The sequence below is a fragment of the Tauraco erythrolophus genome, chromosome 3 (genome assembly GCF_009769465.1).
Source record: "Tauraco erythrolophus isolate bTauEry1 chromosome 3, bTauEry1.pri, whole genome shotgun sequence".
NCBI lineage: Eukaryota > Metazoa > Chordata > Aves > Musophagiformes > Musophagidae > Tauraco > Tauraco erythrolophus.
The window spans coordinates 2,931,980-2,959,115 of record NC_141467.1 but is presented as its reverse complement, the minus strand read 5'-3'; the positions used below and the strand labels follow the sequence as shown (position 1 = coordinate 2,959,115).

The following is a 27,136-nucleotide window of genomic DNA, read 5'->3' as shown; positions in this document are numbered from 1 at the left end:
AGAGCAAGTAGGACATAGTAATGGTATTCTAGCCCTCACTGACCTCTGGTGTACTGTGCGAAAGCAGCTTCAAGTCCCCAAGATCGTTAAAGATAATTAACTTCTGTGTCACTACACCAAACTGTATAAACTCTGTTCTAATTTTACTCAGTCTAAACGGAACAAAAAATTCAACCTCTCAAAATACTCTTTTTCACATGCTTCTGGACAAAACCTGTTGCAAACAAACCCCAGTACATCACTGGCCCTACTGAGCAGATAATGGATGATAGCAGCATTAAAAACTTGCTTGTGGTGGAAAGTGGGCGACTTTTATTTTGGCATCCTGGTTGTTACTCATGATGCACAACCAAAAGGAAGTGGTTTTACGGGGCATGTGTTCTCAGCCTCCTTCGCATCTTGACCCTCCACTGAGTTCTGCTCAGAGATGCACCCAGAATCTTTTAGTGGTTCCCGTGGTCCTTCAACAGAAGCACCAGCTCCTGCGGTAGTTGGTAAAAGGGGCTGTGGGAATTGGTGTACTGGTTTATGGAGATACTGTACCACCAGAGGCAGCCTGATTTCAAGGTGGCTGAGTGAGTATGCTTAGGTCAAAAACCAGAGACAGAACACGAGAGCAGACTTGAGTCTCCCTGATCCCCAGGGGAGGCAACCAAGCCAGCCTGAAAACCACTAATGAAGTGTTTGTTAATGAAAGGGCAAAGACAGGGAGCCAGAAATAAAGGACAGAGACACACTCTGTCAAAATTGTTTGGGTTGCTCCAGGCTAAAAGGGTAGAGAAATGCCCTGTCAGAACTGATTCCTCAACAGTGTGGAGCAGCTTCTTTTAGGGGACATCTCACTTTCCAAGTTTCACTACAGTTAGTGGAGCTGCCCGAGGGTCTGGCCCGTGCCTTTAGTAAAAAGTAATTACTTTTCATATTTCTACCCTTTTTAAACCATACTCCTAACCACAGCATGAAAACCTGAAAGCTTTCAACACTGAAAAATTATTGGGTGAAATCCTCCCCCATGAGAGCCAGTGGGAGCATAACTATTCCTCTAAAACGGCCAGGGTTTGCAGCACATATGGCTTCATAAGTACAATTTTTTTTTTTTTCCACATTGCTGTGACCTGGTGTAAGTGATAGGGCCAGTTTACATTCTGAGTGCTTTCCAAACAACAGCAAGGATGGTGGTGGTGAATACAGTTTGGACCATGCACTTTGGACTATGGATGGCTTTTAGCAGCCCACTGATCCCTTCTGCAGGGGCTACAGTATTTAGGTCTGAAGAAACACTTGGGACCCGAAACAAACCTGTTTGGCAGCTCTTTCAGTGAGGTTATTGAGCCAGGGGTGCTTGGGACACACCTTTATCCTTCTTCTAGGGGAAAAAAAAAAAAAAAAACAACCAAAAAAAAGAAAGAAAGATGGTGTTATTGGAGCATTAATTGAAGATCAATCACATCTCATCTCTAGTTAAGGTAATGGCAGAACACCACAACATCAGCATGTTTAGTGAAGCTATTTTTGTAAAGCACAAGAAATATGAACAAAAAAATGCCATGGGAGAAGCTAAAAAAGACAACATAAGTTATAAGGTTTCTATTAGGATAGAGTTTCCCCAGAAGAAAATTGGTCATAGGAAGCAGTACAGCAGGTAAGCAATCTGTGTTCTTGCAGCATTTGGAAAAGAGAGCCTGTTCCCAGGTTGCAGGAATTGGAGCTTCACTGGAGCCCAGCTAAAGGAGTCAAAATTGTATCCTATGAAATCCTCTAAAGAGATAAATTACCTGTGACAAACTCTTATTTTTACTGTGTATGCACACTTATAAACCTTATAATAATCTCATGGGCCCTGCTTTTCTGGGAGATTATAATGAAAACTAAATTTCAAATAAAATCACAATAATTTATTTGATTGTTATTATTTTCCATTTTATACTACTGCTTATTATCCTTACTCTGTATAACAGGAACATCTCACAAGGACAGAGCTGTCAGGACACTACTCAGTCCATCCTGCTCAGAACCCACACCACCTCTTCAGCAGAGCTACTACTGTTCTATTATCATCATCATATTTGCTCTTATTTTAATAAGATTATTTTATTAATTAATAATATGATCTCATAATTCTTAATGAAGGCTGTAGTTCAAAAGGCACCTTGACATATACACCCTAGGCAACACAGCAGTCATTTTATTTAACATAGATAAGCTTTGCCTGCAAAGGAGGAAGGAATATTGTACTTTGAATGCTGCAAAAATTATGAAATCTGCTTAAAATTATCCAATGAAGCACCAAACCACAGAGTGGACTCGCTTAGAATAAGCCAAGAGCGTGCTCATCAACAGCATGAATCTCCCAAACTCACTGACTACTTGAATAATCAAAATGGTTTAAAATCTTGTTGATCCTCCAGCTCAGCCCAACTGAACTGGTATGTTAGATTTTTTTTTGTATTGGCCGCTAAGCTGGGTATCCTTGAAGTGCAAGAAGGTGCTTAAGTACAAAGATATGCACTGGGTACGGTTGCAAACTCTGTTGGGAAAGGTATCCCTTGGGAACAGGCAGGATGAAATCTAACAGCACTCATGGGGGACTTCAGGAGAGCCCGAAAGGGTTTTCAAAGCAGGAAGAAGAATCACCTCCAGCTGGAAAACTCTTCATATGGTATTTTAGTGCTCATTTTGTAAATAGTCTCATTTTGCTAAGAAATGGATCCATTCAGCAACACGTAGCAATTGCATGATCTTTCCATTTCTTCCCAGATGTGCAAGAACTGAGGAGCAAGTGTGAGCATGCAAATTTTGAAAAAAAAAAAGCAAAGGGACACACATGGCTCAGGGTGGCAAGAAATGCAGCAGCAAGGAAGATTCAAAAACAGTTAAGAAAAAATGTCAAAGCAAATAGTAAAGTGGCAACACAAGAAGGCAACAGTAGATCTACAATGCACAAGGATATTTAAATGTAGGGACCTGGAGTCTGCAGTGGAGCTTGTGATCTGATAGCCACGGGTGTTTTAAGGCAGCAGTTGCACTTATTCTCCAGCTAAAGGAAAACCAGAATGCTATTAACTGTTTTTCCTAGAATCTTACAATTCAATAATTATCTCCTACGGGTCATGTGTTCTGCCATCATGCAACGCTGTCATTTCAGGACACTAAACCAGCTGACAGCTAATCCATGAAGTAAGTAAATTTTGCTTTGCAGCAAAAATGCATTCAGATAACTTCAGAGCATTTTATGGACACAATGAACATCATCAATGAAGTGGCATTATAATATTCTACATGGACATAAACTTAGATAAGTCATGACAGTTCTGCAAAGGAGCAGCACAAGTGACAGAACTGTGACATGATGGCATCGAAGACACATTTCAAAGATACAAGGATTAAATACCATTTTTCCTTGATGAGAAGCTTTGAGATGAAATCTTTGGCCTGATCAGAAACATCTCGAAATTCCTCATCTTCAAAATCCCAGCTACAGGACAGGATATTGTTGAGGGTCTCATTGTCGTCATCACCCAAAAATGGAGACAATCCACTGAGGCTAAAGTAAAAACAAGTATGTTCAATCCTCCTGCTTTTTCCCCTTCCTATATATGCTCTCTAATGTGCCACCTATGATTGTTCCGTCACTCCTGGCCTATCTTGCAACATATTATTGTCTAAGAAAGTCTCCAGGTGATTCTCAGTCTCTCTTCAAACAATCACCCTCCTTCCCTAACAAACCAAGCATGTCTTTCACAGTAGGTCGTATTTTCTAGACCTCTGACCACTCTTGCACATACCTACTGGAAACGCACCAAGCGGTCTACCTTATTCTGGAAGTGTGATGCTCAAACATCCATGAAAGATGCTCAAAGAAACAAAAAATAAAAGTTCATAGTGATTGGAAAAGAGGAGAGATTACTGAATATGGGACTTGGAAAGAAGTTTACATTTTCTATTTTGAGTACAGATTTTGTCAATATTCCAGTATAACAAATTTGGATGACTGACATAGTTCAACCTATAAAACAGCTCACAAAGCAGATACCGAATCCTACTTACAGCATGTAAGCAATGACTCCTACACTCCACATGTCTGTAGGAAAGGAGACAAATTCGTAATTCACAACTTCGGGAGCAAGAAATTCTGGAGTCCCAAAGTTAACTCGAAGTTTTTCCCTGGGTTTATATCTAGGAAATGGAAACATTAACAGAAGACATCAATTACAGCTCTAATTAAAGTTGCATCCTAAGTTGCAGAGCACTTAGAAAGATTTCAGAAGCACACAGGAAATTCAGTAGGAAAACAAGGACAGACAGATGTACAAAATAAAAATAAATATACCCTTATATAGAAAGAAAAATATTTGCAAGCTTTATATGATACTTCAGGGCCAAACACAACTGCTATAGAAAGGAAGAAATTCAGATCTCAAGGACTCCTCAGAGCTGCTGTTACCATCCTTTTGGGATTTCTCCATATCATAGGCATGGAATTTTTAACCAGTAAATCCTTCAATGAGGTTATGTTACCTAATAAAACTAGAAAGTGATATAGCATGAGATATATTGTAACAGCCCTTCATGGTCTCTTACACTCTCTTTTGAAGAATCTCATAACATCAGAGACAAGAGGACAGACAAAACGTCCACTAGTTTTGTCCATTTTAGTTGTTCCAAGATACTTATGTGCATGCTCAGTCAGAGTCAGCCCTCTTTCAACCTTCTACTTGAAAAAAGGCTTCAGAACGAATCTTTTTCACTCAGCAACAAACATTCCTTATCAAAAGATATTCTTGGTTAAAAGAGCCATGTTAAAGTTATCCTCAGAACAGCAGAAGACCATTATGTATCAAGTACGTTGTTGCAGAGGTGTAATACTTTTCATCATTTCCTAATTCATTTACGGTTAGCAAGAACACATGTGCCTACCTTCTTGCCAATCCAAAATCAATAATTTTTATTTGATTTGCTGCTCGGTTCACACACAGGATATTCTCAGGCTGCCAAGAGAAACCAAAAAACGCTTCATGAAAAACGGGGCTTTTAGCAAACTGCAGGGAGAAAAACACAGCAAACATCTCAGAAGCACCTCTTGCTTTCCTCCTTGGTCAGACTTCTCCTGCACGGGTACCTCCCCTGCTATCACACAGCAGTTGAGGGGTGTGTTCTGTGCCTTACAACTGCTTTTTCTTCTCCTTGGCTTTTCAGTTTGACATAAGGCAGCAGTTCAGATAAAAAACTCATTAGGGGGAACGGGACAGAGAACACAGACTTCCAAAGAGGGGTTTCAGGATGCTGGCACTGTGATTTTACAGACCTCAATAAGCCAACACTGATTTTTATTTTTTATTTTTTTTTTTAATACTAATCTGATGGGCTTTTAAGTTTCTTTAAGTTTCTGAGTTCACGAATGTTCTGGCAGTAACTGACTGATTGACACTGAAATACGAAGCTAGTCACATCGACTTCATGCTTTTCTCAGATATTTTAGCAAAAGGTAGGATTCACAGGTTAAACCCCTCTGAATTTTCATAGGGCCGAACGCTGTCCTTCACTTCCCTGGCAGAAATCCATTAACTTCCTAAAATTACTCCAAATTCATACAGAAGGGACTGAGAATAGAAATTTGGCCAATTGTCTTTGAAATGTAAAGACCTAAAATAGAGTCTCATATTCATTGCCAGCAGTTTTACAGCTACTCTGTCTTGTTGCTCATTGAATCCTCTTTGAAACAAACCAGCCCTCAACACTTAAAACATTAGTTAACCTCTGTCACCATTACAAATTCATTTTACATGCAGGACTTTTAAACACCATATGTCCATAGTTTCTGAGGTCCTGGACGATTACAGACAGGAAAATTGATTTTCTTTCAGTTTCAAGCTTTCTTCCCCAAACTCATTTGTTACTGACAGCAGTCTATGAACAAGCAAAACAGAAGGGAGAAGCCATAGCTGGCAAGCCTATGAAAAGACGTCTCTGGGAAGAATTTCTTGGATTCTGTATGTATCTTTTTGTCAGCAGTCTGACCTCTTAATAAAACTGTGCCATCTCCAAGAAAATAATTAATGTGTCCCAAAGAACCGTGCGACAGGTTTCCAAGTAACTGGATGTTTTTCAAGAAAGAGAAAAGTGAGTCTGGTCACTGATTAGCAACTGAAGCATCTGCTTCAAAAAGCATCTGCTCATTTGCTTAACCACTGCAATAATATATACGCTAACAACATTAAAGATGTATATATTAACTCAGTTATTACAAGCCAAAAACAGCAGCCATAATAAAAATCTCACCAAAGAGGAAGGCGTCTTGTGCACTTTTTGTTTCTTTTTGCTTTGTTGCAAAGCTCAGGGATCACTAGGAAACTTTACAGCCAGTCATAAAACTAAAGACATCATCCTGTTTTATTCCTGCACTAAACAGAGGTAAGAAACAAGTCTATTATTTGATAAAAACTTGGGTTAAGGGAGCAAGAGCCAGCTCAAATGTACAGTGTAATGAAAAATGCCTTTAAAACAAATATTTTCTAAGGAGTCACAGTTAACCATTAGCAGTCAACCAGAGTAAAAATGTGCAACTGGTGGATTTATTTTTAAAAAGAAGTGAGGGGACTTTTTGTTTAATAGTTAACTAACTAAGCAAGTACATGGCAGAGAATCTGCCACCCTCCTCTGGGCTTTCAGCTGCACTAACAGCTATTGCCTAGCCCAGCACAGACATGCTGCATTTGTTACATCTGCCACTGACTATTTTTATTTCTTTCATTTTAGCAAGTACATTTTGATGTACTTTCCCTTAAGCTGGCTATCTATTGATGCCTTTTCACAACCACAACAGTGTAGTGTAGTCCTCAGAAAGATGTGCAGGGTTTGCATTGATCCTGAATTTAGTTCCATTCACTCATGCTTTGGTTTCTGCATGGTACAAAATGGGGATAATCACTATCCCACAGCTGATGTGTAGACCAGGTGTCTTGTGCCATTGAATTAAATATTTGCACAGTATCTCGAGATCCAAATATCAAAATTGAAAATAGCAAGATACTTGTAGTCAGCTGCTGGCTTTCTGTAAAATCAGTCTGTGGAAAATTCAAGTGCTATGAGGCTTGATGACATATGACCACAATTCTCACTGAATTTACTTATTCCTGTAATAAATTAACTGATCTCAATGTGGTTAAAGTAAATACACATTGGCCTAAGGAAAGCAGAATAAGGCCCTTTGTTGTTTCTGCCTTGGGAATCTGCTAAGCTATCTACTCTTCTACCACTAAGAGTAAGAATTTCCACATCCATCAGTGCACAAAACATACATCTCAATCCTCTACCTTGAGATCCAAATGGAGAATGTACATTTGGTGCATGTACTGAATTCCCTCGCAGATGTGTTTTATGAACAAGATAGTATCCATCTCTGTCAAATTGCAGTTTTCATCGATAATTCGGTCAAATAACTCTCCTCCTTCCACACTGATGAGAGAAAGACAATAAAGTGGTGACCAAGTCCAAATGCAATCCTGTGCAGTTAGAGTAATACATAATTTATACTATTGACTGTTTTCATCATTCACAGTCAAGTTCAGTAAGGTGGGTCTGCAATATGAGCTCATACTATGATCTGAATTTTCCAAGAACTGGGTTCTGATGCAGAGTGGCCCGAACTTCAAGGTCTGAGAGTCCAGTTTCCCATCCACTGATAAGCATGAACGTCTTGAAATTTGAACCTTATGCTGCCTTGAGTCATCATTCTGTACCACCAAAATTAATGAAGTCACATGGGAAACCAAGACAACATACTGGAGAATCTGCATTTAAATCTGCAGTCTCTTCCCTCAGAGTTTAAGAGGGACATAATCCAAAATTTCCATTTGAAACTATCTAAAGTCAATAAAAATGACGTCTTAATTTCTCATCACATTTCAGAATGCCTCCATCTTACCCATTCAAGGCCACACAGAAGTTTATCTTTTGTGATATACTAATCATGTAGACCAAATTCAGAGGACTATCTGAGAATGTCAGGAATAGCCAGACTCAATGCAACTTTGAACCTCTTGGCATGCCTTTCAATGTTCTAGTTATGCCCTTTTTGAATCCCTTAAGACAACATCTGCTTAACCTGACTTTAAGGCAGCTATTTTGTGCCTAATTAGCCTGATAAATCAGCATAAAATCCAAGTTAATCTATTTAGGCACCCAGTATAAGGATTAGGCACAACATTTACAGCTGGCTCCTCTTCAGTGTAAGATGCCTCCTTGTTTGCCTCACAGAACTGGAGATATTCTGAGAGGTCTGTTTCTTAGCTGACACAAATTAAAATCTGAAATTAAAGAGAAGATACACAAAACAGCTCTATCTTCAAATGGAGCAGTGGCTTTACAGCACCAGGAATGTGGCACATCACTGGAAAAAACGCATAAATGGCTGCATGGAAAACTTATCTCTTAAATTCCTTTTTTTTTTTTGGGGGGGGGGTCATCCTGAGAACATCTTTCATATGGTCTTTCTACCTATAAGAATCTCTATTTCTAATTTCAGAAGAAAATAAGAAGGAAATGGACAATTCTAGCAAAAGTGGTAAAGACAGAAAGGGAAAGAAAAGAACACACTTACTATTCCATGACTAGGACAATGTCATTTTTTGATTCGAAGGCATCATATAGCTGAATGAGGTTCGCGTGATTCAGCTGGTTCATGACATTGATTTCATTCTTTACTTCATCCTGTAAAGAGTCAGGAATATTGTTCCAGAAGCCTTTTCTCTAAGAAAGCTACATGAAACAGGACATAGTTTGAACCAGACATCTACATTATGTTCTTGTTTTCACTTATGGCAATCAAACCCAGGGTTTTCCTTTGATTGCTCCTGCAGAGTGGTAGATGTCAAGGCTATAGGAGCTACCAGACTGAACTCAGAGCTCAAATCAGGAACTGCTTCGGGAATGAGCTATTTGGGGGGAAAAGGAAGAGGAGAGTCCACACAGACAAGTGGTGGGTTCACAGGGATGTAAAGAAAAGAGAGAAGCAGAATGGGACTTAGTTCAACCATCTGCAGGAATACAAAATCAAGCTGTGAAAGAAAAGCCCAGGACAGTCCTCAAAACCTCCCTTTGCAGACAGGGGAGAGAGACCAGTACAGCCACTCAGCCCAAGTATTTCAGACATGCAGTTTCAGAAGGGCTTAATCATTCTTTGGTGGTGCCAAACTCCCTCCATTGACCACAAGGTGATTCTTGGTGATCAGCTTGGCCACAGCTGTACCTTAGCAACCCCAGTTAGCTGAGACAAATCCCACCCCTTGAACGCCATTCATGACATCGCTGTCACACGAAGGATGCTATGCATGTCTTTCCTGTGAAAGCAAGCCCCAGATGGCCATAAGGTTTGTGAAAGAGGCCAGACTAATTCTTCTTATCTGTATCTGTGTCGATGTCAGGAGCCCAGACCATGCCCGTTATCAGCATGCCTCACAGTGACATCAAGTCACTGTAGCAAAGGCTACGGTGCGCTTGGGAGGGAACACACTACGCCACAGACCTGATGAATGTTATTGCCATTAAAGAAAACACTGATAGAATTAACAGCAGAAAGAAAAAAAGGAAAGCCTAAGAAACACAAAGAGCTGAAAGGAAAGTTGAAAATTTAAGATAAAAAAAGATGCAATCCAAAAAACAGGACTTTAAATTATGGAGGAGACGGGAAACAGAACTAGAGCAAACGGTAATTCAGCAAGTCCTATGAGCGCAATGGCTTGTGAGCCACTTGGCCACGGTCTGTTGTGTAGCTGAAGAACAGTGTAGGACCCACTGGGGAAAAAAATACTAATATCACACTCTACCAACCTTCTGTTTAGGACCTTTGGCTTTTATAATTTTGGCTGCTAGCTTGAGACCTGTTGCTTTCTCTTCACATTTGTGCACTTGACCAAATCGCCCTCTAAAAAAAAAAAGGAGAAAAAAATCATCCAGTGGTACTGGTGTCAGCCCTGAACGTAAACTAGATTATAAACAACAGAAATTACCCTCTCCCTCCTAGGTTCCATTTCAATTGCTCTATTGCTGCTATTTTGTGTAGATTAGACTTACTGCTACTTATTTAGGCACACCAAAATCACACACTGTTCTAGCTGATGTTATCCCACCTGTATGACTCACTATACTCACCTCATAACACGCAATGACTATTCTCAGGGAAGTCAACATACTGTTAAGGATAAAAACTCACTTATGTGCACAATCTGCCCCTATCCATCTCATCATTCTCCTCCAAGGGAGGATTGTGATTTCATGATGAAACAAAGCCTTACTCAAGACCATGCTGCCATCATATCACTCTCTCCTTTAGAGACAGCATGAGACATCAGGTAACTCCTTGGCTTGTCAGATTAGCCTGCTAACACATGCGTGTTTTCAGGGATGGGACACACTGGGAGAAAGAAGGCTACAACATGTCTCTAAGTCCCGCTGGCTGCAATGTGAGGTAAAGTATTACAGCATCCTAGAAGCCTCGTCACAAAGCCTGAGGGCAGCTGGCTGACCTAGAACAATATCAAACAAGCCAAGTCTGCTGGTGCCAAACCTTAAGCCAAAATCTCTCTAAAGTCCCTCTCTAAAGCAGTGTTAGAGCTTAAACTTTCATGACTTTGACTCTAGTGAGGCACGTTGCTTCCATTCACCTCCCAGGGAGCTTGGCTGTAAATTTGTGCCTTGCTTTCCACGTTGATTTGGTTCACCTGACTTACCCTCCCAGGATTTCATTCTCGCTGACATTATAATAACTGCTGATCCCCACCCTTTTGGCTGAGACAATCCGGTGATCAAACGGTGCTGGTGGAGTAGGGCTATCATCTACAAAAGACAAAACAGACAGATGGCATAAGAGTGGTCACATGCAGTGCTTGTCTGTCTCATGTTTTAGTCCCCCTTTTCCCTAGATCAACTCATTTAAGAGCTGAATACACCTACTGTAAGTTTCATAAATAGGTCTTTCTCTGTTATTTAGGAAGGGTTTTCATTCCAGAAGCTCTAGTTCAGAAAACAGGGGGGCGTTTGGGACCTACACTACTAAGACAAAGACTCCTTTATGAAGTTAACATCTTCTGCACAACAGTAGCAAGAGGCAAAGTGAAGACCGCTAGGCTAACTAACATAGCTTCACGCCCACAAAGGGTCTCAGCAATTTGTTTGGAAGGAATTCAGCTTTTTCTGTGATTTTTTTCCCCCCCCCTCAGGGACTGTTAATAGGTGAGTATGTACTGTAACTCTCCAGTGGGGTAGGGAGAGAGACTGAGATCTCCTTTAGGCCCAGCTGAAAGAGGCTATTTCCCAAGTTCTACTGTTCATAGTGAAGAATCCCCTTCTCTACCGATTGACACAACTTGTCATTCTCCACAGTGTGGTCATCATCTTTAAAAATCACATTTAGAGCTTGTACACATGAGGGAGTTTCACCCTGGCAGGCAGCACCTGGGATTTCCAGTATGGCTCAGGACTTGGTGTGGTAGGACACACGGTAACTGTCACTTGCTGCTCTGAAGAATTTCTGTCCTTAAAAAAAGATGGCAGATAAAAGGTAAAGAGGGGCAGAGAGAAGGGATGAGTTTCCAACATCACACTGCAGCAGCTATGGAGTTTCGGCACAAATGCAGGTCTCTGATATTACCGTCCGGACCTCCACATGCTGGACCATTCTGCTGTCCTGATGTCAAAATCCTTGCTGGAGACCAGCCCTGCATGCCTAATTTCTCTTTGGATTTTTTGCAGGGTGTTGCGGCTTCAATTGCATATCCACGTTGTTTTTCATTTGATTGATGTTCCCGAGAGCGACCTTTGGCTGACCAAGGTGACAAATACTTCTTCAACTGGTTGGGAGGGCTAGAGCCTCAGTGTTTCAACATGAGCTCTCCGGTTTGGAATGCCGGCTCCCTTTTGTGTGGGGCTTGTTGAGCAATTTTAAAACTGTTCATTACTCCAGTGAAAATGATTAAAAACACAAACAAAAAAACCCCATGACAGCATGTAGCTGGCAGGAACACTTTGGTCATTAATGTAGCAGTAGATTGTCCTTATTCACAGTGAATGTCCATTTTTCCAGGACACCAGCTGTGCACCTAGATTTTTTTTTTTTGACAGTGTTAATAACTTACATGGTCAGGAAGTTAGTTCATGGTCAAGGAATTGTGAAAAGCTAGGGCTTCTGGAAGTTTGCCACCTACTTGGGATTCTGCAGCGTTTGAATTACACGTCCTCAAGTATGGGCCTTTGCGTGTTACCGAGACCCACAAAATGCCAAGAAAACCTCTACCCTAAAGGCAGAATTTGACTCTAACAACACAAACTCCAAAGGCCCCAGCATGTAAGTGACAGAATAAAATGTCTTTCTGAAAGCTCAGCTTCCAAAGGTTACCAAACTTTGGGCAAGGAAATGCTCTTTTAAAGAGGCCAGAGTGCCTCTTTAGAACAATGCCTAAGTTTTAGCCTTCAAGATTTTCCCAGTGACAGACCCTCTATTTTTCTTTCCCTGCACACTAGAGAGGATTTCTTCCTATTCAAGAACTGCCTCCCATTACACATCAAAGATCCTCCAAGAGAGACGTTCTAACCTTTATGTCATTCCCAACAATCTGCCAGAGCTGAGGACAAATTATAGAGTTTTAGCACACTATCTCCTGCTTCCTCCTACAAGAACACAGCACAAAAATTTAATGTTTCCCCTTCCCGCTCTCCTCCCATTCCCAAAGCAAGGAAATTCATTCTGAGCCCTCTGCACACACACACATCTTCAAACCCTTCAGGCCATCCTCCCACATGCCATCATTTCACACACAGCAATGGGCACCGAAATTCTCAAGCTGGAGGTCTAATACTGGAAATCCCTGCTTCCCCCCAGTAAGCACTGCTGCAGATTTTAGTGCCTGAGCAGCATTCAGCTGACTGTCCAACAGCATCACTCAGGCTTCCACACAAAAATCTGTATTTCTTTCTTTCATAGGCTGCAGTTGTTCTCACTTTGGACTGCAGTGGTACGAACATGAGCACGCTGGGTTTGCAGGCTACGCTCAGAGCACTGCAGATTGCGTGTTAACATGTTCTCAGCACTTCCACGGGTCAACTAATTTTGCCACACGTGGTACAATTTCTCCCACCACTCCATACTTAGGAGTTTTAGCTCTGTTGTTAAAAGAAGAGGGAAAGAGAATAGTATTAGTGGAGTAGTTGTGGCAGAAGCAAATTAGTTGTGACTAATTTTTGCCAGAACAGAAGCTTCTAAGATGGAAGCAAACAGAACCATGTTATTTCCCATCAGCTTAGGATACAGTCCATGAACAACTGCTTCCCATCAGAGCTACCATGCACACCTTTTCCCCCCTACTAATTACAATCATAAACTCATTCTCTTCTAAAGATGTGTGTCTCTGATTGTCACTAATCAAATTATTTGCTTTTAGGAATACTTCCTGTAAGAGTTTTTTTTTGTTTTACATATGCCATCAGCACTTTCTGCATCTAGACTGCTCTTCTTGTTGTCTTCTCCGATTAGACATTCATCACTCACTCAACGCTTACTGCTACAACTACGCTCAAACTGGCAGGTCTGCTCAGACACTGAACTATGTTTTCCTGTACCTTTTTCGCAGCCTTTACACCTGCAAGGACAAAACATGGCATTAGAGCAGGGTACGCTTAAAGCAGAGCAAATTTAGAAACATAGGTGAAAAACAGCTACACATATATTACATTCAAATAACATCAAGTTATTTTGCTTCATGGTGTAAAATAAACTGGTTTAATATTCACTTTGAGAAATAAATCTAAGATAATCATGACAGCAAAATGTTCCTCTATTACTGAAATCCTCACTTGTGTTCTAAGTTTAACATTTGGCTATGAATTTCACCTTTAAAGCAGTGGGAGAGCATTGGGATTTTACTCTGTTCATACTGGTTCCTGAGAACTTCAACTGGTTTATCCCTGAGGGGCTATATATCAATGCAGCAAAAGAATTACAGTAAACAAAAGTATTAGTTTAATTGCCTGGGCAAAGTTTCACAGATTTATGTTATCACTTAAGTTACTACATTTTGCAGTAGCTTAGTTCCCAGTTGGTACACGGCCTAATCTAAACTTACTTTGCTCATAGGTTATATGATGCTGCAGTATATAGACATAGCAACAGGAGAATTCTCCTCGGAAATGAAGAATAGCCTAACATAATTCCTATGTTCCTCACCCATTTCCCAAGCAAACAACCAAAGCACACTGCTAGTACCGTGTATGGTGGATTGTTTGCCTGTCTTTTTAAAGGGTATGGTTTCAGCTTAGCCCTCAGATCAGACACAAACTCATTTTACACTTTTGTATTGGGCTGGATTTTCACTAATATTTATATTAACCAGCCACTTTGACTTGATACTTGAACTACATATTTTTCTAAAGCATGAGTCCCTTAAGAACATCCAGCCTGAGCTTCAGACCTTACCTTCCCTCTGGTGCCTCTTGATCATGGCTTTGTCCTGCCTCATCTTCATTTTGGGAAGGAGCCGGTGGTTCCTCAACTTCTTTTCCACTCTTATCAGCACTTCCCTCCTCTTTATTCTCCCTCTCCTCTTGTCTTTCATCTCCAGACACCTGATGTTCTTCCTTCCTCTCCCTATCTGCGTGGGACTCACTCTTTATCTCCTGAACAGTTATCCTTTGACAAGCATCACCAACAGCATCATCTTCTTGCTGCTTTTCTGTAGCGAACGATTTCTGGAAAGAGCTTCTCCTGTAATAGCTTTCAAAAGCCAAACCTTCTCCTTTCTTCTCTGGCCCTTCAGTATGAAATTTAGAAAGATCCATTTGAAGCAGAACAGAACTTTCCCTCTCAGCATTTTCCTTGTTGAGCTTATCAATGTCTTCTTCCTGCGAGCTGGACTGGCTCTTCCGGATGGCCCCCTCTGTAGGTAAAAAGGAATCTGTCAGTAATTCTCTGATAGTCAGTAACAATATGAAAGTAGGGTTGTGCACTCAGCATAACTTCTGTTGCAGTTTGAACTAGGCACTTGCTTTCCTCTCCCGCTTGCAAGGTCAGTGTAAATGTCTCCTAAGGAAAAGCGGACTACTTCTTTAAAACAGGGATATCATGGGTCACAAACTCTTCCTTTCAGACACAGCACTGGAAAGCGTTTTTCTCACTCAAACTTATTGTCAGTCAAGTCAAGGTTAATAAATTCCTCGTGCAAAGCACTTTTTTGAGCAGTTTGCCACCATGTGCACAGGCATGAGGAAAGTAGCTGAATGTTGCTTGGACACTCCTCACTCGTGCTGATGAGCACACACATAACCCAATCTACTTCACTGGGGCTGCTCAGGAGAGCAATGGCTACTTCTGTGCACTTATACCCTTAGGAACTAGAAAATGATAAGAAAAAAATATTCTAACCTGTTGAATCTGGTGGTTTCTTCTCTTTTGTTCCCATCTCATTCAAACTCGACTTTTCTTTGATGACCTGTGGAGAAGACAATTGATGTATGAGTCAGTGCATATGGCATTTACCTTGTACTGCTCCTCATGAAATTGCAGCCTGATTTTTTTGGTCGAATCCAAGTACTCTGTGTTCTAACTTACACTTCTTCTATAAATTATGGCCTTCATTTTAATCACTATGAAGCTGATCAGATTGCTACCAGTGTAGTGCAAGAGAAATCCTCTGTTGTAATCAATACCAATATCAGTGTTGGTATAAACACAGCCCAGAAAAGGTCAGGATTGAGCCCTAGGGACTAAAAGAAAAAAACATCCAGAAATGAGCTGTCGCCCTGCACTAGCTTTTGCTGTTAAAAACTAGGTTAGTTAAACCAAAGCTAGGAATATTTAATATTCTAGTAAAATGTTCAGTAACAGATTTCAAAGAGTTTTTTGCTGTTAATCATCCTCTGGTAACAGCATTTTTAATGATCCAATAATTTATTACAGGCTGATCGAAACGGTTACCAGGAATTGTAGCGGATAAACTGTAATGTCAACTCTGTAGCTGCTCTTATCTGCATTTTACAATGTCACAGTGACATCTAGAGGTGCTTTATGCCAAGCCAGCTCCCGATAGAAACTTTTACTGTCACCTTTATGGCTAATTATTCATGTTTCTAGGCCATTTGCTCAGGGTGTTTTTTCATCAGCCACTCCCAGACTCATATTAGGACAGTGACCACAGTAAACCGTGGTGTCTGCTGTTGCTCAGTGCTCCTTTTCCACCTGCCTTCTTCCTCTCACAGTGCCATGAAACTGGCACTGGCATGATTAGTAATAGATCCACTGGCTGTGAAAGACGCAGATATCTCCAATTATTTTTCAGAGAGACTATTTTCGGTTTTTGAGCTACCAGCTGAAGCAGCATAATACATATTTCAATGAAATATACAGGGCTGGGGACTTAATTTTGAGTGTCTTAATCATGCAAGCAGTCCCACTGCTTATTCTATGCTGGGCATGGATCAGTCGCACTACTAAACATTTGCTCTGGTAAGGCCTCTGCATTTTTCTTCATTTTTTGGGTTTAATTTCATCAGTCTTAACAGAAAATAGGCATAAAATTAAAACAATGTGTAACCACTATAAACACTGAGTTCAAGGGAAAGTCCACGAGAAGCAAAAAGAGTTGAGAAAAACTGGATGAAACTGCATGAAAGGATTTCAGCAGGACTTGTTCAGAAAATCTTGATCTGCAAGGGACAAAGAAACAGTAATATGACCACAAGAACTGAGACTGACAACTATTTGGGATGCAGTTGGTCCCAGGAAGTTGCAAGTTACCAAATGAAGAAGGTCTAAATACAACCAGGTAAGTACCCTTGAATTACAAATTGGAGTCTTGTTCACACAGAACTTAACACAAATATGTCACAATTCCAGATAGATCCCAGAAAATAAACCAATACTATTTTTTTTAATGGTGAAAAGCACTAAAAGAAGTAGGGAAAAGCCTCGGACTTCTTCACTCTGCAGCATGACCACAATTAGTAATGCAATCAGGTTCCTGTGAGCATGTCAGCCTCACCATGCTGCTGAGGACATCGGCTCTGATCAAACACGGTCAGCTGAGCAAACAACCAGGGAAACGGCCTCCAAGCTCTTTGATGCACGGGGCCAGATTTCACTTCTGCCTTCAGAATTCATCGCAGGCACACAGCGCTTCCTACTAAATATTGCTGTAGTCTGCAGGTGTGAAATACAGAAGCCAGCTTTTGAAAATCCGTCTAGTGGAACGTTGGATGCTGCCTAATATCTGAAACTGCCAGGGTGTCACATAAATTACGACAGTGTTTATCCAAGCATCATGTCTGATCTCTTACATTTTAGCAGCAGATGAGGAGCTCATACAAATATAAACGAGAAAAAACCACAAAGAATACAAATGCAACATTTACTGGTATCCTTCAGAATCAACAAATGCAGCTATTTGCAATAAATACAGGATAAGCAGTGCACTACAATAAGAAAAACAAATATAAGGACTAAATATTGGATCATCTGTAGACACATGACTAGTCTACACATGAGCATCTCAATTTTCTCCATGTTCTGCTATTTGTAGCAACACCTGACTTCAACTTGCCAAATTCTGGAGCCAACAGAAGTCCATGCATCCCTCATGACCGGCTGCACACTACAGGAGGCTCAAAAACCTCCCTTTAGTTTGTTAGGGGTACGTGCCCCCGTGATGTCCGACTCCACGCAGTTGGGCCAGCCACTCCGACAGGCCACAGGTCATGAGCACCCAAGGCCATCGTGTCCTTCCAAAAATCTCATATAAAAGGTGTGGTGGTTGGTTAATGATATCCATCCCACCCAACTCCTCTTCATAACACTCCTCTTCCTTCAGTCTGTTCGTCTCTACACATGACTTTTTCCAGTCTGTAATTCCTAAAATTATAGGAATCAATATTTCTTAGTGGAAATCGTATATCCACCTTATTTTTTCCCCTTTCTTTAAAGAGTTGAACGTACACAATGAGGTTGATGGCACTACAGTGATTTTCTGTACTCATACAAGCCCAAAGCTTTCCATGAAGTTTTTATTTTAATTCCACAAAAGTTTAAACATTAAACCTTGTATTGTGACCCGGAAAAAGATACCAAAGCAAAAAGGTGTCTGTGCCTACACAAGTTGGTGGTGTGTCTTCAGAATTAAACATATTCTTTCATATAGAACATTGCTAGACCCTAAGTAATAGAGACAGAATAAAAACCCATGTGATGGTAACCAAATAATGCAAGATACTCCAGAGGCTAAGATTTTAGTATAGACCAATGGAAAAAAAAGATTTTCAGAAAATATTCAAATTGACTTTAGAAAGTACTTTATGAAACCTGCAGAAATTAAGCAATAAGCAATTATATGCATAAATACAATATATTTTAGCAGAAATTTCAAATGCAGTGAGAAATTTATGTTTTTTTATAGACATCTGAGTCCTTTTTAATGAGCTGTACTTAGTTAAATTCCTTCTTTATACTGTAGCAGTCCTAACCTTGGAACGTTTTCCTAGCCAACATTCAAATTTTTTTTTATTCACCCAATAAAAGTCCTTGATTTTTTTTTTCCTACTGCAAAAATTTTCATAACGAATGGCTTAACAAAGCAGACTCAAGCTTTTAGTTGGAGATCCTTTATCACCCCCACCACATTTCATTTGACATGAAGACATCATTCTCAGCTTCCATCAGCCCATACCAAGACACAAAGCTTTGCATATGCCTAAACCACATTTCTTCCTTGATGGCTCTTTCTCATGTTCTTAAGATACTTTGCAGAGCTTTATTATGGCAAGATATCCTGGTTTTGTGTAAGATCACCATCCATTTACCAACATGATTACGTTAATTCGTTTCACTAACAGCGAGAAACCAGTCATGGGCTTTGCTACCAGAGCACGGTACTGTGGATGATCCCTCTGCAATACACACTTTTTTCCCCCTCAGCAATACAAAATGTTCAGTGAAGGTATTTTTAATACGAGCTTCAAAATTATACAAAACAAACACGGAAATTCTGCTTTTACTGGCAGGCAGTAGACCTGCTTCCATGTCACTTTTTTTTTTTGCTACACTACACAAGCTTCTGGCACCTTCAGGCAAAGATTTTGACTCTTCCATGATCTTTGTAGAGCTCCTTAACTAGATAAAGAAATCATTCTCCTGTATAAGCCAAACTGAAGTCACAAGTATCTTTCAATCGCACACAAAAATAACCTCTGAGCCATGAGAATCGTGATTCCCCCACTAGGAAATACAAGAGAATTTCTATGTGTCCTTTGAAAATGCAGTGGTAATGAGGTAACAGCCTCTCCATGAAGACACATACTAAATATTGAAAAATTCCTTGGAATATCACCATCCTGGGCAAGAAGCTGAAGATCAGTGAAGCCGAAGCCTTGCCTGTTCCCCACTCCAGTTTGCTGACTTCCCACCCGCTGCCCTGTTTCAAACGGACACTTCCTCCTGCCACGCTGTTCTTCTCAAAACAGAGAGTCTACAGCGAAGAGCTGAAGAGGCTTCCATGCCACCAGGCTCCTAAGGGAGCCCACGGCCTCGAGTGTGCCACCTGCTATGGTGAAGACACAGCATATTGCACTAACAGTTAACAGGCAGCTTCTAAACATCTTCACCTTTGCCTTGAGGTCTAGTCACCGCCATTTAACAGAATCAGCATCAGGCACAAGAGCAGCTCTGGAGGTAGACTTTAACTCCAATTGATTGGTATAATTTTAATGTCTCTGGAATACACGGAGGCCTGTAACCATGACCAACAAATCTGAGACTACTGGTCCATCTCCTAAGACCAGAGCATTCAGCATTACCTGGCTTTAACACACATCGTTTCACTGCATCTGGGACATCAAATTGACCTGTTAACTATTGCTTCTGGGTTTCTCACCTGAACAAATCAGAGGCAACATCAGCCAAGCACACCCACTGGAGACTCTGGCTGTTTGCCTTGCCAACATACCAGACAGCCCCACATCTATCCCTTCTCTACAGTGCTCAATGCTCTTGCATGTGTGATGACTGATAGGGTCCCACGTGCTCCGCAGGTGCATGTGTGCCTCATATGCACCTGTGCCACATCCCCAAAACTTTCTAGGTGTTTTTCTCCACATTTTCCCCATTATCATTAAATGTCTCATCTTCTAGAGTAGGCTCCACTATTGTCACGGTGTGAGCAAGGAGGAAAAAAACCCAGCTTGGAAGCCAGAGCAGTGGCAGATCTTAACTATGAGCATAAACCACTCACCTGTCAAACTACTCAGGCAATTTTTTGCTACAATATCATTTAAGTAGCCTCATTGTTAGGAGAGTATTTCTCAGCTTTACTAACTTATCTGAGCTAAGCATGCAATGATATGAACGGTGAATATCTTTACATTTCTTGAATGGTGCTTCCTAAGCTGCTTTTGGGAAATCACACTATTGGGAGATTTCCAAAGGGTTACGAATTTCAGAAATCATCCCCTACAGCTTTGATGACTCACTTTGAATTGGACTCCAGAAATGCAGGTTTCCTAATAATGACTTCATTTAACAAGAAGGGGTTTTGGGTGGAGGTAAAAGACCTGAGATGTCTTTTTTTCCCCCTTTATAGACAGACTTCCTCCTCTGGCACCTCACCATGCAGGCAGCACCCAGCAAACGGAATGTGGTAGGACTCCTCCCAGGCTCTGCTGGGGCGCTGCCAGCCAACCATCACTGCTCCTCTCTGGTGCCCATGTGTGCAAAACCCAGGGTGCTGCCAGGATCGCACTGAATTAACCACTTTCCAGAGCAGACACTCTTGTCATCAAAAGTCAGGATGGTGGACACCCTACATTTCATTGCAATGGCACTCTCCTACTGCAGGAGACATTCAAGCACAGTACCCTTACTACTGGCAGACGTATCTGACTCCTGATAAGGACTGAGAGGAGTTCTCACCTAAAAACTAAATGTTGAGATACATGATGACAAAAAGTTCTCAGTGGTGAAGATCTCTTGCCTGAGCAAATCCTTCCTACCACTGTCTCACCTCTTCAAGGAACCTTCTGCTTTTACAGGACTGCCCTCTGATGACCTGCCTTGTCTTGCTTTCCTGCACTTACCTGTTAACTCTTCATCTTTATCATGAGATCCGACTAGTTTTGAAAAGGAATTGTAATGAATTCCCAAAAGGGTTGCTGTAACATGCAGGCATTAATGTCATGTCCTTAAGTCATCTGAGGTGGCATGCAGGTATTTAGAAATCAGCTGTGCCTGCTTTGATTCTACATGTTCCTCAGAGTTGTAGAGAGAGTGACACCACAACAACAGTGCCCAGGGCAGAATCCTACCCAGTGAACGCTGTAGAGCGGGCAGCAACTTCAGAGACTAAATGAAAGCAAAATTAAACAGCATTCTGAATTTGAAGGGCATGAAAAGCCTCCTATGGCCATCAGTGAGGGAGAAAATGGAGCAAAACAAGATGAAAATGTCTTGCCTGGAGAAAACATACTGGTTTTATAGACAGAAAAAGTCAGAGGGAGAATTATAACTCTAATATTTCATAGCTCACTCAAAAACTGGAACATCTCTACCAAGACCATATTTAGGTAAAGGCATCAGTGCTGAGGGGAAGAGCATTCCTGAGTGCAACAGCAGCTGAAGGCACTGACTGGCTGCGTTGCCCAAGCAGCGACACCCCCTCTGCTGGGACTCTGCAGAAAGCCTCTACCCTCAAAACCACTGAGGATGGCAGAAACTATTGCGAACACATGGAAAAAAAAAAAGAAAACAAAACAATTCCTGCCTATTTGGCTGGGATATGAAAACTTCACAGAACACAGCCCATCTGGAGAGAATTTAAATAATGCATAAGGGACCTGTTAGTATTTGTAGGCAAAATGAAGGAATCAGAAGAATGGTTATAGACTGGATCTTAAAACACACGTGGCCAACGGCAGTTTCATTGCAGGCTCCTCCTAAAGCAGCCAGTGAGTTGCAATTGCAACGTGATGCCTGCACAGGAGGGACAGAGGGTTCAAGGAGAAGGCACAGCTCCCACGGCTGGGGTGCTTTTATTGTGGGAAACGGCCTCAAACTGCTAATAGTTATTAGTCCTATGGCAAAGCCTGTAGAAATGGCAGGAGACTGAAGTTACAGCAACCTGCAGGCAACTGCAGAAAGTTCAACACTGCTTTACGACAGCAACAAAAGGGACTTTCTGACTCTCCAAGTGGGTATTCACAGGTTAATAGTATAGAATCTCTAAATTGTTTAATTTGGAGGAAATAAGTGAGGTATTGTTTTACTCTCTTTCTTTCTAAGTGGAAGGAATAGGACCGAAATGGAGTTACAGAGTCATTTTGCAACAGGATTATCACAGACTACTTAAAAAGGTGAATTTGAGGAAAACCTCAAGACTTTTAAAGACCCTTACTGTAGAACTGCTGATTTCCCTGGGTGGTAGTAGTGAGAAAATAGCTTAAAACGACAAGTAATACATGCTACTCCTCTCAGCCATGTGGTGATAGGGTCACGCTGCACGCAGTAGAAAATGGCTTGGAGACATTTGGCAGCACTGACAAAGCATCAAGTGTCTGCAGGCTACACAATATTATAACTCCAACCCAAACCAGAAATAAACTCACCTCCTGTACGAGGCAGTGGAGGTATTTCAGGATGGCAGTAAAAGGCAGGAAAGCAGAATTTTTGCTTCAGACGAGAGTGAATTTTGGGAGGGAGTGTATTTTGCAGAGCACAAAATTCCCTGCGGAGCCTGTGATCTGAAAACTGTTCCAGCTGCTACTGAAGCCAGGAGAGAGATTACACACCCCAGCTGCTTATCACCCCCTCTTTACCTCTCTCCCATTCCCCCTCTTCCCTGCCCGTGGTTCTGCATTTTCCACTGCTCTCTGCCTAATCCGGTTCTATGAAATGAGACTATTAGGGAAAAAAAAAAAATCCTACAATTAATAATGCAAAGAGCAGCACCTCTCCAAAGAGGGAAGGACGGGAAGGCAGGTGATCAAGCAGTACATAAACACAATCCACTGCCTTATCCAGATGTATCCATGGTCACCTATTGCACCACCTACTAGTAATTAAGAATGATAGGATTATTTTGCAGAACAAGGTTCAGCCTGGTCAGACAGCTCAGCTGTTAGAACCAAAAGACAGCATTTGCTTGTGGCTGGGGCAGGGTGGATGACAGACACATCATCCAAAATATCTGACCGTCTCCAGCAGTGCGCAAAAGCAGGTACTGCCCTTACAAAGGAGGTGTAGCAAATGGATCACCTTGCTCACAGCCATAAGGAAACGGAAGAGGCCTGTGGATGTCTAAAGTGATTGCAGGGTTGCTTAGTGTTGCCATACGGAGTCCACCTAGGACAAAAGCAATGTTGGTCTCACTGCCTGGCAGCCAGCACTTCTGCAGGGTCAGCATTGTTCAGAATCATCATCAGATGGGGACTAGAGACAGTGATCAGGATGTGCTAACAGAAGCAAGGACTGATTTCTGCATAATCAGGCAGGCTTGTTCATTGCCATGCCACCAAGTGTCACTGGTACATCTCAGGGCTAAAACTCTGCCAGGGTGAGATACCCTATTTTCTCTATTCCTTCGCTTTTCTTTTTGCTTTTGTCACAACAATTTAAAACCACACTCGTAAATCCAGTTTGAACACATGGCAGGCAGAGGCTCAAGCAATCAACTTCACAACGTCTCATGGGCCAGTCTTTTCACTAACTTGCTCGGAGATGCTGTTCCTGCCCCTTCAGGCAGAGGAGAGTGTCCCGAACGCTGGTAAATACGGGATTCTACTCAAGTGACAGGCAAGCTCAGCAGATCTGCTGTTGGATATCATACCATGTTCTATTATTCTTAATGCAGGGCTGAATTCAAGTCTGTTTTCACTTAAACCCAAGCTGACTAAGTGTTTGCTAAAGCCAGCTGTTGTTCACAGGATAGCTTGATAATTTTATGACGGTTCTTTACTAATAAATCAAACGCACAGAGAGGAAGGCAACGACAAGCTAACATATGTATGCTATCTCATAAAGCAAACAAAATATTAACAACGTAATAACAGCACCAGCATGGCTCCAGACACGCTCATGCCGCCTTTCCTAAGCCGTCAGCTAGACAAGCTCCGACCAAGTCCACTCAACCTCGCTGAGAGTCTGCCTGAACAGAAATGAATTACAGATGGAGCTGCTGTTGGAAAGAGACAGACTCCCATCTCCTCTTTGGGTCTTTGTCAGCAGCCTGCCTCTGTTTCCATCACAGTCAAGCCCCCCCAACTCTGTTTCCAGGTCCTCCATAGCTCTCTGCCATCTCAGCTCCCCTCTGGCCTGCCAGGAGCATGACCTCCAGGAGTATGACCTCCTCCTCTGACCTGCCCCTTCCACTATACCCTCAGGCCTCCAAGAACTGCCACTTCATTAATGTCCCTGATCCAGTTTTGTTATTAATAAATGGTTTAGATGAATATGCAATTTCACCAAGACAGGTAGAGCTCCACCACAAACTACAGTGATGGCAGCATTACAGGGATGACCTGTGGGTCTCACTACGATGGGGCTTTTACAACAGATGCTTTCATTGATGCTTTTGAAAGTAAAAGTCATCCTAAACTCAGATGCTCAAAATAAGTAATGTTTGCTCATTGAAGCAATGGTATAAAAAAAGAAAACTTCTCTTTTGTTAAAACTCCTTTATTGAAACCAGTCCAAGCTGATGTTCGAGAAGGGCCTGCAAAAACACTTGTCAGCCTCCTTTGGCAGGGCAGCAACTTTTCCCTTCAGTTAATGATGCTCTGGAAGCAGGGCTGCACATTTTGCATCCATACATAGCAGCAGATCAGCCAGTTCAGCTGACAGAGCTTTACAAGATGCTCCTCAGCACTGATGCTACTCAGCACTGACCACTATTTTTATAGTTTCTCACCATGGCTCAAATGTTTCTTGTCTACCTGAGAAGTGGGACTGCCTAAGAGTAACCAAGCTGAAAAGCACCTGGTTTGCTGACCAGACCAGTCTGAGTAATATCAGGTCACTGTTTTTTTCAAGAAATGCCATTTTCAATAACACCTTCACCTGATGTTTTTCCTGCTCAAACACTTTAGAAAAACAAACTCAAGGATTACTCTTTTAGATGTACCAAAAAGTAAAACCTATATGTGACTTTTTTGGAGAAGCAAAAAAAAAAGCAGAAAAGAATATGAAAGGCAAAATTTTTGATTCACTGTAGGTTAATTAATTATCAACACACTTTGTCAGAAGAAATTCCTTCATTTTCTGATGCTACTGGGTTTCTTTACCAAACAAAGAATACTCAAACTACCTTACAAGAGCCTACTATAATCAATGGAGCCTTTCAAGAGATTTTTGTGGTCTTTTAATCTGACCTGTAAAGAACACGATGAAACCCCGGGTATAGTGACACAGGCATTTTTTCCCCCAAGGAAGTTTACACAAGCCACAGCTCCAGTTACGGTAACCCTACCTCAGATCCCAGTTTAGAAGCACCCCCCTCCCCACCCATGTCAGCAGAAATACCAGATGGGAACAGCACACTTCAGATGTTCTTTGAAATAAAGGACATATATATGTACATGCCCTGACCCAAGAAGGATTTTTACCAGTTTCACAAAGCTCTAGAGGCCACTGCATATAATATGATTGCTGCAACTTGATTCCTCCAGATAATTATAAAACCAGAGAAGATCACAGTAAAATGTACAGCCAGGATCCAAGTCTATGTCAACCTTTGTCACCCATGTCAGTGACGCCCAGTTATGTTTTACAACTGTAAAGAAAACATTAGAAAAAAGGTATTTACCACTCAGCAGATTTTCTGTTTTTTTTTTTTCCACTGAAACTTGCTCAGTTTGTTCTAATACTTTTCATTTTTAGAGCGTATTGGTTGTTCTCTCTTAAATGTTAATGAAACAAAAAAGCTAAGCATGCAGCAGAATATATCATCGCAGCTTGCAATGATTCCTGACATGATGAAACACAAACCTGGGCTCACCTTTCCACTCTTCTTCTTGAGCAGGGCATCAGCTGTCGCCTCCGAGAAAATGTGCATCCTAAAAAGATGTCCAGCTCCTTTTGTATAATCACCTGCCTTGCAAAAATGACGTTTTTGAACATGGTGTTTTACACTTGAATTATGAATTATTAATGATTTAACCTTCTCAACCAGAGGCCCTACAAGCTTCTGTAGTCCAGAAACACTTTGTTCCAGTCCATCTAGCCTTTTAACCTGCCGCTCTGCATTCCTGTTTATGTTAGAAAGAGATTTTTCCATTTTAAGGCAAAGCCTCTTCATTTCGTTACTTCTCAGATTTTTGTTTCTTTCCATCCTTGATGCAGGTTCAGATGTTTCTGCCTTTACAATCTCAATGTCTTTTTCAATGCAACAGATTTCTTGGGAAACGCTGTTAAGCTTCTTAAGGACATTGTCTTGCAGAGTCAACAGCTTATCTATTTTCTGTTCAAGGGAGGCAAATTTCGTATCCATGATGTTAAAACTTTCAGATGGGCTGACATCGCCGCTTGCAACATGAAGAATTTGGGAGAGTTCCATTCCATTATCAGGCCCTTGGCTTTGCAAAGCATTTGGATCGAATATTTTGGCCAAGTTGTTGACCATAGACGTAGAAGAGCTCTGCCTGCTGGATGTGGTCATTTTGCTGGTTTGGGTAGGGGAAGGAAATGCTCTGATGATCAGCGGCTTGAGGACAATATCAGTTGCAAAGGCTTCCCATCCAAACTGCTCAGATATACAGCCAAGTTTCGCAACTCCAGCTCAACTAATTTATAAACTACTCTCATATATTTGACTAAAACAGAGGAAAGAGATACGTAAACTATTTAGGAAGAAAAATGCCATTGATCCATTCTTTTTACAAATATATCTGTTTCCAAATGAAGTGAATATAGAGATGTGCATTCTAAATGCGCTCGGTTCAGTGACATCAGCCCTAGTAGGGACTGAACTATTTGCACTCCAATGGAATTTGAGAGCAAAAAGGCTATGCGATACGTGAGAAGTCTCTAAGGGTAGAGACACTTTGGCAGCGGCGTTGTTGCTTTTCAAAAGCACAGTATGTAATGTGATCCCTGCCCAGAAGAGAATAGGGGTCCCCTACA

The 27,136-nt window shown here is 41.4% G+C and overlaps 1 protein-coding gene across 1 annotated transcript; it reads right to left on the bottom strand.

The window, feature by feature from the left end:
* Positions 1-1,324: 1,324 nt before the first annotated feature.
* On the bottom strand, positions 1,325-26,672 carry MYLK4 (myosin light chain kinase family member 4). The gene is made up of 13 exons (XM_086608964.1): positions 26,013-26,672; positions 15,410-15,476; positions 14,465-14,924; positions 13,597-13,631; positions 10,728-10,833; positions 9,829-9,922; positions 8,600-8,709; positions 7,314-7,455; positions 4,918-4,988; positions 4,048-4,176; positions 3,392-3,544; positions 2,965-3,037; positions 1,325-1,366 (listed from the first exon to the last, which is right to left on the bottom strand). Exons 1-13 carry the CDS (start codon positions 26,670-26,672, stop codon positions 1,325-1,327), a joined length of 2,142 nt encoding a protein of 713 aa, XP_086465090.1.
* Positions 26,673-27,136: the final 464 nt, after the last annotated feature.